The sequence below is a fragment of the Cryptosporidium andersoni genome (assembly GCF_001865355.1).
Source record: "Cryptosporidium andersoni isolate 30847 chromosome Unknown contig_104, whole genome shotgun sequence".
Classification (NCBI taxonomy): domain Eukaryota; phylum Apicomplexa; class Conoidasida; order Eucoccidiorida; family Cryptosporidiidae; genus Cryptosporidium; species Cryptosporidium andersoni.
Genome location: NW_027122850.1, coordinates 42 through 17,042, shown reverse-complemented (window position 1 = coordinate 17,042; position 17,001 = coordinate 42). Strand labels below are relative to the sequence as shown.

The window sequence follows — 17,001 nt, the reverse complement described above, 5'->3', positions numbered from 1 at the left end:
TCTATGACTACTAGAACTAGAAATACGATTTCTATGACTACTAGAACTAGAACTTGAACTACGACTTCTACGACTTCGACCCCTACGATGACTAGAATCAGGGCTAAGACTAACTTCTTTTTTAATTACTTCTTCATTTCTACTCTCTGGAAATTCTACTTTACTTGATACCAAATCAACTTTCTGAGAAGTACATATATTAGAGTCTTGATCATCAGAATTACAAGGACTTTTGATTTCATTTTCACACATCATATTATGTTGTAAATATACAGATCTACTTATTCTAGATTCGAATTCACTTAAATCAGCGTCATAATACATCTTAGAATAACAATCAAAACTATCTCCTGTCGAAATATAATTTATTAATATAGAGATAATTTCATTACCAGGTAATTCATCTTGTATTATACCAGGTACTTCCAATAAAACTTCTAATCTGTGGGTATTAATATAACTATTATCTCCAACACCAAAATAATAAAAGAGAATATTTTGTAAAAACCCCAATATATCCTCTAAAACTGTAAGAAGAAAATAAGCTCTTTCAAGAATAAATAGAATAAATTCAAGTATGAAAATACAATATCCTACATTTATTTCTTCTAATATTTTTATTTGTGCTCGTAAACATCTACAAGCACATTCCAAGCCATCAACTTCTGCTTTAATCCTATAAAGATTATTTTCTAAAAGTATACTTGTTGGATTATTTAGGGGACCAATACTACATTCAAAAGGGTTTGTAACTCTTAATTCTTGAAATTTATCCATTGAGCCGTATAGTCGAGATGCTTTATGCAAATAAGCATACATTTTCCTAAGATTGCAGAACAAATCAGCATTAATTAACATGGCTTGTTCAGATAAAATCCAGTTAAATCTCTTACTTAAAGAGAATACTTCAAAATTAAGATTATAAACTTCAAGAAAAATTGCTAAGCATCTTTTATCAAATATATATGGGGTTGCTACACAAAATTTACTATTAATAGGTGAAGTATCACTACAATTTATTTTAGATATCAAATAAAATAAAATTATTAAATATATAAATATTCTTATTGTCATTTATGTCATTCCTTATTGAATTACATTTTTAAATAAATCAATCCTCCAATTGGAGAAATACTACCGTATACCGGTGTCTCCAATAAACATATCTGATAATTTTAGTAGAGAAAAGTTAGTAAATGGGATTTACCAGAGATGTATTGATAACATTGGTATTATTAAATTATATATTTTTTTATGAATTGTAATCATAAAATATTATTCCATTCTAAATAAGTGTAGTTTTATTTCAATAACCAAAATGTTATCACCTTATTATGGCTTTCTAATGGACATATTGTATACCTTTTTGAAGCTGTACTTATTTTCTGTATTATATATCAACACAAATATCAATGATGGTACTTTATCTATTCACAAATATACTGAGATATCTAATATATTATTAAAAGCAACATGGAATGGAAGGCCTTATTGTGAAGAGGATTTTAATGTTCAATCCAGCAGTTTATCTACTCCATCTGCTTATCCATGTGAACCACCTAATTATTCATATGAACCACCTGATGGTCACAGAGTACTTGACAGTTGTATTCTTACCTCAGAAATTCCTCATCCACCTCTTACACCAGAATTTGTACCATCTCGTTGTGGTTATACGTATATGAAATCAGGTAGAACTGTTACTGAAGAAGAAGCAGTGGAATTACCTCCTAATCCATATTGCTTCTTTGGAGTAGTTGAACCTGAAGAGTTAATAGTAGATGAAAATGTAAAATCATTCCTTGTTATTCAATCTAAAGTAGATATTGAATATGAAAAAAGTAAGTGTAAAGGATCAAAACGAAAATTATCGAAATTACGTGGTAAAGTTAAAAGATGTATGGAGGAGGAACATGGTATATTTTCTCCTTTACTTAATCATTATTCCGAACTTTATAGTCAATATCATAACACTATTAATTTTTATCAAAGTACGACTGGTCAAAGGGCTAGAATGCTGAAAAATAAATTACAAAGAATATATTTATTCATATTACGACACCGTGACTTATACTATTATTATAAGGAATCTCTTCGGGAGTTAGACGATTTGATTTCTCGGTAACTTAACTAAAGAAGTATTTAATGGGTAATATATTTCAAATAAAACTTGCAATATAAAATACAAAAATAAAGTATATAAATATATGAAATAAAAAGCAAAATATCCGTATGTTTTAAGTATTCTACTGTTAATACAATAAATTAAACTACAATAAAATATTATTAAATCTAATTTCTTTTTCTTTTTTTTAAATAGTATATTGAATATATACTAATTTAATATAAAACAGTATTATCCTTTCCATTTTAGTGGAAATTAAGTTTATTTGATGACTAGATAATATATATATAATTTTTAGAAATATATTAATTTACTTAATAAAATAAAAAGAAGTCAACTTAAAACAAATAAATTCGATCTTTTCTTAGTCTAATAATGTAAATAAAATCTTGTAATTTCAAATAATTAATAGTACATTACTACTATTATACATAATATTTTAGGTATTTGAATTCTCTTTTCTATAGTAAAAGTCATAATATGTAAAGTCTTCTTAAATATTTTATTTATTTATTTATTATTATTATTATTTTATAAAGGTTTAATTGTAATATTATAACAATTCTAAAGTAAAATTTTAAGTATTACATTGCGGTAGGTATAAAAGCACAGTATTTAAATCAATTTGTACATTTTTTCTTCTTTTATTCTTTAAATGTTACTTGGGTATTTAATAAAATTTGTATTTATATTATCTTCTTTTATATTTGTATATTTAATTAATTTAAAATTAAGGAGATTTCCTAATTATATATTAAGTCAAATAATTATATTAATTTTTATATATCAATTGGTAAGAAAATATTATTCCATTAATTATCTTTAATGTTTTATTTTTAAAATATTATAATTTACTTCTAGTATAAATACTTTATTATTAATTCAAATATTATTATATTAATAACTCCTTTTTTATTTTTAATCCAAAGAATATCTGTTATAGGATTAACTGGAGGAGTTGCTTGTGGCAAAACAGTAGCTACAAATTTTTTAGAACAACATGGTTTCACTATTATAGATATGGATATTATATCCCGCAAAATATTAATGAAAGATTATCCAGCATATAAGTAAGTTTTCTAATTTCATATTTATTATTTTATATAATTCTAATATAATTTAGATCTGTTATTAAAAAATTTGGTAATGAAATATTGCTTGAAAATGGTGAAATAAATAGACAAAAATTAAGATATATAGTATTTAAAGATGAATCTAAAAGAAAAATATTAAATAAAATGACACATTATTATATTTTTATTGAAACCCTAAAAACCCTAATTTGGAATAGAATAATTTTATTTAAATCTAATGTTATTATTGTATCACCGTTACTATTTGAATCAAAAATATTTACATGGATATGTTCTCCTATATATACAATTGCAACTACTGAAGAACGGCAATATAATTTTTTAATTAATAGAGATAATTGTGATTCAGATATAGCTAGTTCAATGATATATTCTCAATTATCTATAAAGACAAAATGTAAACTGTCTGATAAAGTTATATGGAATAATTCAAATATAAAAGATTTTAAATATTCCATCATTGAAGCTTTTAATTTGTGTTTGTGTTTTTTTTAAAATCTAATATTATAGTTTTAATAACTTTAGGGTTTTTAACACTATTTATTTAAAGCTATTTTGCATGCAAGGCGGGAAAATCGACAGGAATTTTAATGCAAAAAATTTCTATAAATCTTAAATTTATATTCTGTTACCTTCTATTAAAAATTTTAGAATTAGGATTGATTTTTATTGTAATTAATAATATTAATATTTATATAAATAGCTAAAAATTATTTGGCTTGGTATAAAAAAAATTTAATAAATAATATAGGAAATTAGCATATGTATATATAATTTTGTAATGGGTAATGTACTTGCTAGAGAGTGTTGCGTTGGAAGAGATAATGAAGAAGCTAGAAGAAAGGCTCAATTAGAAATAGAGAAATCTGTTAATAATATTGATGATATATCTAAATTTGATGCAGCATATGATAAACATGATATAGCAGCATTTATTGGATTATTACAATCATCACAACCTATAGATAAATTAGATGAACCAATGCACCCTTGGGCTGCTGATCCTAGAACTGTTGGAGCTTTAGCTGCAACCCAATTAGCTATCTTAGCTGCAAGAGATAATCAACCCGAATTAAAGGATGAAATAAGAATGAAAGGTGGTATTCCTGCTTTATTAGAGTTATTAAAGAGTAAAGAAGAAGATCGTATAGATGCTGCAGTAGTAGCACTTTCATTTCTTAGTGTTAATAATGCTAAATGTTGTTTAGAAATGTTCAAATGTGGCATTTTACCTTATTTAGTTAAATGTATGGCTAGTGATATTGATGGATTACGTGCTGCTTCAGCACAAACTGCAAGAAATATATTTATTCTCGGAAATAGTCAGAGAAAAGAATTTCTACGTTTAGGAGGAGTTCCTCTTTTAATAAATCTTTTAAATAAACCAAAAGAAAATATAGATAAACCAGAAAGTTGGTATACACCATTAGAAGCTATTTATCATATTGAAGATTTTATTGTTGACCAAAATGAAGAATTATTAGAATATACAAGGGCAGTTAAAAAAGCTGGAGTAGCTGAGAAATTGAAAATATTGACTTCATGTTCAAATAAAGATGTATCTGAAGCAGCAGAAATCCTTCTTGCGAGAGTAGCAGAGTGATTGACTTTTTTTTCTTCTATTTTGTGGGTTTCCATATTTCTCTAATAAAATGGTGTATTTATTTGTAATAATATTAACAATAGTTATAAAAATAAATATTAGATTAATAACTTTTTTTTTTTTCTTGTTAAAAAAATTCTATATTTCAATAATCTTAAATCTATTATTTAATAATATATTATTACAATATTAAATAGTTAATATTTAGAACAAAAAAGGAATTATAATTTATTTAACAACTATTTTAAATTGACATTGATCTGTCATACTTCTTTAATTACTCTTTTAAATTTATATTTATTTTGAGAACTTTTTTTATTTTCTGGATAAATCCATATTCCTATAGTAGTATCATCACTAACTGTTATTAACCATGGAGTATTTGGCCAAATAACTGCACTAACCGTAGATGAATGTCCAGATACTGCTTTTAATAATATTCCAGAAGAACGATTCCATATATAAAATTTATTATCTTCACTACCACAAAGAATATACATTTCATTAGGGCCACCAAATGAAGATCTAACAATAAATCTTCCTTGCTTATAACCATAATATGTCATAATTTTTTGTCTTGTATCTATATTCCATAATTTAATACATGGATTTTGTTGATGAAAAATATTTAATAAAACATTATTAGTAATTTTACTTGTTGATATACTACTTATTAGATTATATTCTGATAATTTATATATTTCTTGAAAATTTTTTAAAGAAATTACCCGAGTGATTTTATCAGAAAACCCAATTATAAGATAACATCCATCTATTGTACATCCAATATCTTGTATATTAGCATAAAAAATCCATTTATATATAATAATACCTTGTAGAGCATCCCAAAGTATAACTGATTTATCAAACCCACCAGTAACTAACATATATAAACAATATAATACCTTCTTTTCACTTTCAGAAAATATATTAATACATGATTTTTGAATATTAGGAATCCAACAAACAGACCAAACATTTTCTTGATGTCCTTTTAAAACTGAAGTACATGATCCTAAACTAATATCCCAAATTCTACATGTCTTATCACTACTTACAGTAGCTAAATATTTATCATCATTAGACCATACAGTAATATTAACAGAACTCTTATGTTCTTTTAAAACATATTTTTTTGATATTTTCCAAATTAAATTTTCATTATATTTATATTTAGTTAAAAATATGAAATCATCACTTTTTATTTTTTTTTTATATAATTTATTATTTGATTTTTCATTGAATATTTTCCATACTATAACTGTTGAATCTTTTCCACAAGTAGCAAAAAAACAAACATTATTACTAATTGAAAGACCCCAGATTTCATCTTTATGAGTATCTATTGACAAAACTTTTTTAGTTGGTAATAATGGAATATAACAATGGTGATCTTTTAATAATTCATTTTTTTTTGAAAATAGTACATTATGATAAGTACAGCATTGAATTTGTCTTTCTATAGCTTGTTTAAATAATTTTGCCATTCTATTTGGTTCAATAATTAAAGAAGATGGTAATAAAATTATTGTTCTATTTATTAACAATTTTTTAAATAATTTGATTGATTTTTTTGTAATATATTTTAAATTTAAATTATCATCTTTTAAAATATTTAATTTTATTAATTCTTCGGAAATTTTTGAAAATTCTTTAGATTTATTATATATTACCATTCTACAACATCTATGAACTCTGTTAGTACTAATATTATCAAATATAGATGGATATAATTGTTGTTTAAGGCATTGTAAGCTTTCTAAAATTGTTCCTTTAATCAAAAATAGTTCGATAAATTTGTTTTCAAATATTATATATTTACATTTAAGTTTTAATATATTATTAATTGGAATTTTAGTTAAATATTCAGAAGCTAGATCCCAATTACATTTTAATAAATAATTGTAAAATTCAGTTACCAAAGGTGTCATTGGATGTAATGTTGTTTCAGAAATAAGACAATTTAAACTTTTTTTTAAGTTTAAATGTTCTAAAGTTTGCATTATTAATCTTATAACTTGTATTTTTGAAAGGCCTTCCCATGTAGATAAATATCCAATAGATTTTTTATGTTTATTACTTGATTTTTCCATATTTTTAAGTTGATATTTTTTAATGCATTTAATATAGAGTTTAGTAATATTAATAAGAAATAAAAACCTTCCTGTAATATTCTTTTGTAATATAGTAGTATAAGTTTTCTTATTAGTAATTTTGTAATTTCAGATTATTTTTAATTAAATCTTTATGATATTTAGATATAACAAACTGTTGAAAAAAAAAAATTATAATATATAACTTCTAAAGTTAGATATTAATTTTTAGTTATATTTTATTGAAACTGAAGCTAATATAATAACCTTAGAATCTCGAATGTATTTATCCTAGTAAGACTTTTTGCATGTATTATTGTAAAGCTATTAATATATACATGTATTGCATGTGCATGCAAACTTTTTTTCTTTTTTTTAAATTTCTATTTTAAAAATTAGTTCAACACTAATTATTAAAATCTTAATAATTTTAATAATATATTAAAGATATATGTAATAATATTTGAATTATTAATATATAATAATATTAAAAAGAATTACTTATTCTGGATTTTATATTATATCTTAATTTAAAGTAATGACTTTGTTTTAACAATATAATATAGATTTATATTACTACATATTGTTCAAATAGCTCATAATATTACATGCCTTTAAACTAAATCTAGTAATCTAATTATTGACACTAATAATTCAGTGTATAATATTTACTAAAAATAGTCAATATTTACTATTTTCTTTTTAAATAAAGGATAACTACTTAGAACAACTTATTAAAGAAAATAAAGTAACTTTTTATTAACATTATATTCAATAAAAGAAAATAATAAGTGAATATTGGATAATAATAAATAACTAAATAAATAAACATTGTATAAGTTAAAAATAACAGTTAGTAGGAATAGAAATAAACCTTTTAAATAATCTGTACCATATTTGGCGCCAAATGTAAAAAGTCAACACGTCTTCAGCGTATTTAGGAGGCTATATTTAGGTGGTAATTTAAAAATCAGTGTGATAGAGAGAATTATATATAAGGACCTTTTTTTTGCTAAATTTGTGGAAATAACATTGATAAATTTATATTGCTTGTATTTAATTGGGTCTAGATCCTTTAAGTTATAAAGCAGAATTTGAAGATAGATGTACAATGTTACGTGTATCACGTGAGGACCTAGGAGAAGATGTGGACCTACTTGATTATTTGAGTGATTCTACAGATGTAGGTAATAATTCTGAAGAGTATGTTAATAAGAAGTGTATGGAAATTGAAACTCCTTTGGTATTATCTGAGTCATTTTCGAAAACTTTTGTTGTGGCAGGCCTTCCTATTGTAAAGGCAGATAAGTATGATCGTTTTGTAAGAGCAGTTCGTACAATTATGAATCAAACTTTAAAATTGAGACGCATTGAATATAATGAAAATTTTCTATTAGAAATACCTCAAGATGAAAATGGGAATACTTTAGGTTTTGGGTTATTAACATTCGAAAATAATTTCCAGGCTGAAGCTGCTTGTCATGCATTATCAAAAGCTCCTTTTGATAAACAAACATGTCTAATTACTTTTATGTTTGATGATATTGAGAAGATTCTCAGCAAGGATGATATATCTACTGAATATCTACACTCTTTATATCCACCACCTTCATTATTTGCTAGGGATGACGTTAGGAATTGGTTAATGGAAAGTAGATGCAAAGAGAATTTTGTAATTAGATATCAGAATTCTACTGAAATTTACTCATATGATTCTATTCAAAGAAAGCCGGAATTAGTATATGATGGTGAAAGAGCAAAAGAAGGGAAAAGGGTATGGACTGACTTTTCTGTACAATGGAGTCCTATGGGATCTTATTTAGTAACTTTTCATCGTCAAGGAGTTGCATTATGGAGTGGTGATAATTGGGATAAAAAGGTTAGATTTGAACATAAGGATGTTAAATTTATAGATTTTAGTCCTAATGAAGAATATCTATTAACTTGGGATGGTTCACCATCAGATACACGTTATGATAGAGCTATTAGGATATGGCATGTCTTATCGGGAAGACTTCTTAGATCTTTTTCAACTCCTTCAGTTTCTCTGAAAGGTAGTGATAATCAATTCTTTTTATGGAGTCCTTCTGGTAATTATTTGGCTTATTGTTCAGATAAAAGTGAATTATTTGTATATGAATCTTCTACAATGAATCTTATAGAAGAACCAGAGACTGGTAGAAAAGCTTCTTTAAAATATGCATTACAATTTTTTGATTGGTCACCTGAAGAGGACAATTTATCAGTATGGTGTCCTGAGAGAGGTGATACTCCAGGACGTCTAACATTACTTTCTATTCCATCTAGAAAGGAATTAGCTATTAAGAATGTGTTTAATGTCCGTGAAGCCTCTGTTTATTGGCAGCCTAAGGGTCATTATATGTGTTTAAAAGCTCTTGTATCTAGAAAAGCTGGAAAGAAGGCAAAAAAAGAATATACTCAGTTAGAAATATTTAGGGTTAAAGAGAAGAATATACCAGTTGATACTATTCATGTAGAAGGGGTAACTGTTCGTTATTTTTCTTGGGAATGTTCAAATAGATTTGCAATTGTTGTTTCTGATGATAATACCCATTCTCAAAGTCTTAGATTTTATCAAGTTAATAGTACACAAACTGATTTTGTTACTTCATTTAATCTAACAAATTCAATTGATGTAATTCAATGGAGTCCATTAGGAAGTTATTTTGTTTTAGGAGGATCTGGGGGTACTCTAACATTTTGTCAACTTACAAGTGAAAATAAATTTGATATTTTGCAAAAAGATGAACACTTTATGTGTAATTTAATACAATGGGATCCTACTGGAAGATATGTTACAACGGCTTTTCAGTCAAAAATTGCTGAAGGAGCTTATAAATATAGTACTGAAACAGGATATACTATCTGGTCTTTTCAAGGAAGACAATTATACAATTCCCCATTGGAAATGTTTTATCAATTTATTTGGAGACCTCATCCACCTTCACTTTTATCACTAGAGAAACAAGAAGAAATACCAAAGAAGCTTAAAGATTATAGCAAGAAATTTGATATTGAAGATGAAGCTATAAAGTCTGAAAGACGTAATGCAATATTAAATAAGAGAAAGAAAATTGAAGATGAATTTAATCAAGTATTAGAAAAGATTCATATTTGGAAGATTCAACAACCTGAATATCATGAATGGCTCTTATCTAAGGAGACTCTTATTAATTCATTCCAATGGGAAGAACAGGAGGAAGTTATTGAAGTTGAAATAGAAACTATTCAAGAATTAATTGCAACAGACAATTAGAGAAGAGAATTTTTAGAATAGAGAATCATACCTTAAATAATTTATTACAACCAAGTACCCTGATTTTATTTTCAAGTGATTTCTTAACTTTTTTTGGCAATAAAATTACAATAAAAAGTTGCCAATTAAATATTTTATTATTAAATATATGATGGTAGTGTCAGCTTCAGATGTACACTATTTATTTAATATACAACCAGAGATATTACAAGTTTACATATTTGAATTTAAAAGGAATATATTATCCTTATATTTTCAATTTGAGGATAGTTTGAAATCTTATATCCTAACTCCAAATTTTGTTCCCTTTGTATATGAAAGTTTAAATATAATAATAATTCTCGTAGTTTATAATTACAATTGAGTCTTATTGGAAATAATTGATTATTTTAATCTCTTTGTAGATATAATGTATATTGAATCTATGTTTCAAATCTACTTTCCACATTAAAGGAATATTTAACTAATAGAATATTAATTTAATAAAATAATTCATTAGGTATATTATATTAATAATATACTTAATTCAACCTTTTAAAATAATCTAAATTTTTTAGATCTTTGATCATATACTAACTACGCGCCTCAAATAAAAAGTACCAAGTAGGTACCTCCTTGTCTCTATTAAGCGGTATCCAATATAAAATAATATTTACTATTAGAATTTTTGGTATTTTATCTAATAAAAATAGCTATAACTTAAATAAGTATTACTATCTAGTGTAATTACATTAAATAGCGCAATAACGTCTAATGGCTTAATACTTAATATATATTTGTCTGCTTAATTAAATCAAATAATATATCATATCTATTTATACATACCTCTGTACTAATAGACATTTGCTCTTATTAATAAAATAAAACAAAAATTTAGAGGGAAATCTTAAGATCAAGACTTAAGAATATTTTTTAAAGAAAGTAACTTTAGTATATCTAATATCTTATTATTATTAATTGTACTTTAATAAATGGGTGCAAATAAGGGTTTTATGTTAAAGAGACGTCTTGGTAAAAAGATGAAACAAAATAAACCAGTTCCACATTGGTGTCGTTTGAAGACAGACAACAAAATAAAGTAAGTTCTTTTTATTTAAAACTTATAATTTTCCAATATGTCTATTAAATAATCTTTTGTTATCTTTAATAGGTACAATAACAAGAGACGTCATTGGCTTAGAACTAAAATTGGTTTTTAATTTGTTCTTTATACTTTAAAAGACAATATTTGAAATTATTCTATTTACTGAATCTATCAATCTATAAACAATATGTATTAATGGAATATTTCCCTATTTAATAAAATTGTATAGTAGTTTAATCAGTAAATATTTCACTTCAAATATTGAATAATCAATAATTCACTTTATATTCACTATCTCATTACTATTATTTGTATTATTTCATAATATAACCCATATTTAAATTATAATATGATAACTAAAAAATTTAATATTTTGGGCATATCTTTATTTTGGATCTAATATAATTTGAAATAGCTATTGTATGCATTTCTGATTATTAAGAATATAATTATGACAGTATGAAGATAAAATCACTTAAATATATATTCAGAAATATGTTGTACTTAATAAATAATAATTTATTTTATAATCTAATATAATTTTATCAATAAAAATATATAACTTTGTAATCATATTAATATTAAAATTTAGAAAAATAAATCTTTTATAATAGAAATAATATTACAATAAACTATATAATTATTATAAATAAGATAACTTATTAAAAATAATTAAATTGGTTATATTGTTCATTAATTTATAAACTTTTCTCTATTCCACTTTATATTCCTAAATATAATCCTTTAGTAATATCTTACTTTTATAGTAAGAAGCTGTTTAAATTTATTCAATAGGTATAGTTCCATTATTCATATTTCCAAATCTAATAAATTTATTATTTCAACTTTGTAATATTAGGTATATTCAATATTTATAACTTCTATTTAAATTAAAAATAAACTATATTTCATTATATTAATGCATTAATACAATGATAATAACTCTTTAAATTTAAGTTTATAATAATTAGCTAAATACTTTGACATTATTTTAGATTTTAAAATAAAATAATTTTAATTATTCATATGTTCTTACATATTTACAATATAATTTTGAATATTATTAAATATCTTTTAGTAAATTGGATGAGCTATATTCAGTATAACCACAGTTTATCAACTATTCATTTACAAAATAATTCTTCGCAATATTTTATGTTTAATTGAAATTCTTTCTTTTTCTTAAATATATATATACATTTTTTACAAGAATTGTTCATATATTATTATAATTGATAGTTAATTCCTTTTAGATTATTTTTTATTTTGATAATTTCACTATATATTTTCAAACATTGTATTAGTAAACTCAAGATAGTATTCGGTATACAATCTAATTCTTCCCAATTACATTAATCTTGATTTTTTTTTTAATTCATCTAATTAATTTATTATATACCTATTTTTAAATTTGATTTATTTCTATATCATTTCATCTTACATTACACCATTTGTAAAATTACCTTACCATTATTCTTTGAATAATCTAATTAAGTTAATAAATTTTTAATTTTTAAATTTGTAAAAATATATTTATTATAATTTTTATTCTTACATATATTAAGTTTATATTTCTATATTTCTGAAATTCGTTGTTTTATTTTATCGACAAGTTTATCAATTTTATCTTTATATTTCTTAGTAAAATTATATTTACTTATATATTCTAAATATTTAGAATATAAATAATCAAATTTTTCTATTTTTCATTTTTAATTTATTTATTGGTATTTCCTAGTATTCATTAATAGTTTCTTTTACTATATTATTAATTTCTTCATTTAAATTATAAGTAACATAATTATAGTTTTTCAGTTATTTATTTATAGAATATCGAATATAAATTTAATTTTATAAACAATATCTTTGTTTAATTCCTTAAAACTCATTCCTATATTTTAAACATGAACCATCATTACAAAATTGACAAATATTATTAATAGAATCCAATTCAAATGTAATTATATTAATACTTTCTATAAGCTTATTGCAATAAGCTAATTTACCAAATATTATAGAATCAGAACAATCTAACATGGTTTCTGAATTATAATTTGTCATATATTCATAATATATTTCATTTTAAATTTCTTCTATTCTATTACATTCTTTATATTTTACATTTTAATTCTGTAATTAGAGTTGTATTAGATGATTCTCTAAATCTTTTTATGGGTATTCTATTTTCTATTAAATTAGAAGTTTCTATATTATATTTATTAGTGGTATATAGAAATAATTTTTTTTTTTTTTTTAATTTTCTTGATCTTTAATATAAGAGGTTTCCCACTTTTTTATATTTGGATTTAAAAAATAATCTCTATTATGATAAATATTTTCTTTATTTTAATAACAAAATCAATCTTTGGTATAGTTTATAATATTCCAATCTATTTTTAATTTCATTTAAGTTATTAGCATCTCCTTTTCCTTAAGTTTATTTTTTATTTCTACATAAAATATTACATTATATATATCTATTATTATTATATTATTACTTTATATATATATATATATATTTCATTATATATATGGACTTTAAAATAAAAATTAGGATCAATATTCTGATACAATGTATCATTATTGTACTTAACTGAATTTAGTATAGATAAATGGTTAATATTTGTAATTATTCTACTTAGTAACTAATTTTTCCTGATGCCTATGTATATTACTTATTAAATCATACCGTATAGCAGAAATAATACTAAGATTAGATAAATCATTGTTACTTAGTGTATCTTTTTCAGATACTAAAAGTTGTTTATATTTATTCTCAGTGCATCCAATTATAATTTTGAAATATATAAAATTAATTATTAAAAGAATATGAACAATACTATAATTTAAAAAGTTACAACAGCTCATTTAAATATTATAAAATAATTTTATATATTGGCGGCAAAATTTCACCGCCAAATGTTTTAAAATTTATTAAGAAGTTTTTTTTTTTTAAAATAAAAATATCAGAAAGGAGAAACTTGAGATTTTATTAATGACAGGATAAGATAAATAATTCTTAGCTTGTAATCTGCATTATTTATATTAATTCATTTATATCTGAATGCTCAAATTTGATGATGAGACTTTTAGAAATAATACTACTCCTATAATAAATAATAATATTGCTTTAATATCTGACAATGTGGATGTTATTGATGAAATATTGGTCAATTCTAATGAAATTGATTCATTATTTATTTCTGATAACTGTGTGGATTGTGTAGGAGAATCTGAAGATTTGTCTAGAAATATAATAGAATATAGCCATAATGAAAAATTAGATGAACAAGATTGTAATAAACAAAATGTATTAAAAACTCATTCATCTTTAAGAAGGGTTGTATATACATGTAGACAGAATAGTGTTTTACGTAGTGAAAATCGTGGAATAGAAACTCCAAATACTAGAAGTCATGGAATTTTAAATTCTAATTCTAGAGTAATAAATTCGGCTGATCACAATGATTCATCATCATCTTCATCATTATTATTATCATCATATATAACTGAATGTACTATATGTTTGACTCCTTTAGATGAATTAATAAAAAAAATAACTACAATAAAAATTAATAATGATAATTTACAGGATCTACAGGATTCTCTAATTGGTGGTCTTTTAATTTGTAAACATATATTTTGTTTGTCATGTATAAAACAATGGGCCCAAATTGCAACACAATGTCCTTTATGTAAACGTGAATTTGAAACAATTATTGGTTATGATCATATACCAACTGAAAATTCAATTGCAATAATAACTATACCAGTTGAGAGACGGACATTAAATAATGATGAATTAGATGGTGATGATCCTTTTGCTGACTTTGCTTGTGAAGTTTGTCATTTAAATGATCATGAAGAAGTGTTATTATTATGTGATGGTTGTGATTGTGGATATCATACTTACTGTTTAGATCCTCCTCTTGATAGTGTACCTAATGGTGAATGGTTCTGCCCTAGATGTTCACATCCAAGAAGAACAAATAATAGGCGTACAAGAAGAGTACAAAATAATAGTTCAGAATATAGAATAGACATTCATAATTCTTCATTGAATAGAAGGAATACTAGACAAAGTACTCGTGATAGGAATACAAGAATTAGGGTTGTTTCTGTTAATGATAGTGATTATAATAATGATAGTGAATCTGATTCTGAAGCATTGCAACAGAGAGGACGAAGACAACAACAAAGACAACAAAGGCAAAGACAACAACAAAGGCAACAAAGGCGAAGACAACAACAAAGACAACAAAGACAAAGACAACAAAGACAAAGACAACAACAAAGACAACAACAAAGACAACAACAAAGACAACAACAACAATTAAATAATATTGATAATTCTAATATTCATATAAATATACAAATAAAGAATAATAACAGAAAAGATAGATCTAATACAATTTCACAAATAAATATAGATGAAGAATATCTAAATAATTATACAAATAATAATATCTTATTTGAAGATAAAAATACAACAAATATAGGTCAAACTAAATCAGAACAGCAACAAACATCATCTTCTGCATATGAATATGTTGATTTGACAAATTATATATATCATGATGACATATATACTTTAGAAAATAATTTATTAAATAATACAAGAGAACATATTAATAATTTATGTAATAATAAGAAAACAGAATCTTGTGGTTCTATTGAATATTTTAATTATAAAAATAATTTATCTAATATGAATAAATTAAATAATGAGAATATAAAAATAGTCGAAAATATTAACGAATTAAAAAATTCATATAATAATAGTAATTCTAAATTTTTTGGTTTTCTTAAAAATCAATCAAATAAAAAAGAATCTATTTCATCTTATAAAGTAAATAATTTGGATATAAATAAAAATGAGCAATGTATGTTTGAAGGTTCACAATATAGTGAATCATCTGATACATCTAATATAATAGAAATAAAGGAAATAGAACAAATTAAAAATATAGAAGAAATTATTAATGAAGATGAAAATGAAAATGATATAAAAGCTTTATCACCATCACCATTATTTGATATAGAAGAAAATGATACATTTTGTAAAAATTTTACAATAAACGAAAATATTAATCATGGAAATATTCATATATATGGAGATAATCAAAATAATTTAAATTTAAAAACTTCAATTTCACGTGGAAATGTTATTTCATTAAAACCTTATAATGAATCTATATATCTAAATGAAAAATATACAAATCAATATACAAAAATTTTAGATGAACAAAGTCTATCATTGTTATCTTCAAACTCTTCATCAAATTCATCATCATCATCATCATCATCATCATCATCATCATCATGATCATCATCATTAACAAAAATTATATCAATGGTAAGAAATCAAGTAATATCTTTAGAGAAACAACAAAATAAAAAAGTTCATATATTGGGAGATAATAATAATTGTAATAAACTTTATACAAATAATGAAAATATTAATAATACAATTAAAACTAGTCAATCATTATTAACACCAAAAAAAAGGAAATTTAAGTCATCTGATAATTCATTAAGTCCTTTTGATAAAAATAATTGGAGTCATAAAAGACTTTATAATGCAAATAATTAATTATCAACTTTTTTATAACATATAGGGTATTTCATAATAGTAAAAATTATTACATATCTATCCTAATGCTACTAAACCATCTTTTTTTTTTCTCTATTTGATTATATTAATAATGTAAATTGTATCTATTTT

The 17,001-nt window shown here is 23.3% G+C and overlaps 7 protein-coding genes across 7 annotated transcripts; 5 read left to right on the top strand and 2 right to left on the bottom strand.

Annotated features, from left to right (window-relative positions):
• Positions 1-8: 8 nt before the first annotated feature.
• On the bottom strand, positions 9-1,074 carry cand_002210 (uncharacterized protein; the record flags this gene model as incomplete). Its single annotated transcript, XM_067210469.1, has 1 exon — positions 9-1,074. A coding segment is annotated over one exon (1,066 nt), but the record flags the coding sequence as incomplete, so codon positions are not given.
• A 244-nt stretch (positions 1,075-1,318) lies between these two features.
• Positions 1,319-2,125, top strand: cand_002200 (uncharacterized protein; the record flags this gene model as incomplete). Its single annotated transcript, XM_067210468.1, has 1 exon — positions 1,319-2,125. One exon carries the CDS (start codon positions 1,319-1,321, stop codon positions 2,123-2,125), a length of 807 nt encoding a protein of 268 aa, XP_067068265.1.
• Positions 2,126-2,780: 655 nt separating this feature from the next.
• cand_002190 (dephospho-kinase family protein) lies at positions 2,781-3,714 on the top strand (the record flags this gene model as incomplete). The annotated part of the gene is made up of 3 exons (XM_067210467.1): positions 2,781-2,918; positions 2,987-3,195; positions 3,249-3,714. The coding sequence occupies 3 exons, from the start codon at positions 2,781-2,783 to the stop codon at positions 3,712-3,714; spliced, it is 813 nt and encodes a 270-aa protein (XP_067068264.1).
• A 286-nt stretch (positions 3,715-4,000) lies between these two features.
• On the top strand, positions 4,001-4,822 carry cand_002180 (armadillo beta-catenin-like repeat family protein; the record flags this gene model as incomplete). Its single annotated transcript, XM_067210466.1, has 1 exon — positions 4,001-4,822. One exon carries the CDS (start codon positions 4,001-4,003, stop codon positions 4,820-4,822), a length of 822 nt encoding a protein of 273 aa, XP_067068263.1.
• Positions 4,823-5,085: 263 nt separating this feature from the next.
• Positions 5,086-6,915, bottom strand: cand_002170 (uncharacterized protein; the record flags this gene model as incomplete). The annotated part of the gene is made up of 1 exon (XM_067210465.1): positions 5,086-6,915. One exon carries the CDS (start codon positions 6,913-6,915, stop codon positions 5,086-5,088), a length of 1,830 nt encoding a protein of 609 aa, XP_067068262.1.
• A 1,111-nt stretch (positions 6,916-8,026) lies between these two features.
• cand_002160 (uncharacterized protein) lies at positions 8,027-10,192 on the top strand (the record flags this gene model as incomplete). Its single annotated transcript, XM_067210464.1, has 1 exon — positions 8,027-10,192. One exon carries the CDS (start codon positions 8,027-8,029, stop codon positions 10,190-10,192), a length of 2,166 nt encoding a protein of 721 aa, XP_067068261.1.
• A 4,148-nt stretch (positions 10,193-14,340) lies between these two features.
• cand_002150 (PHD zinc finger family protein) lies at positions 14,341-16,602 on the top strand (the record flags this gene model as incomplete). Its single annotated transcript, XM_067210463.1, has 1 exon — positions 14,341-16,602. The coding sequence occupies one exon, from the start codon at positions 14,341-14,343 to the stop codon at positions 16,600-16,602; it is 2,262 nt and encodes a 753-aa protein (XP_067068260.1).
• Positions 16,603-17,001: the final 399 nt, after the last annotated feature.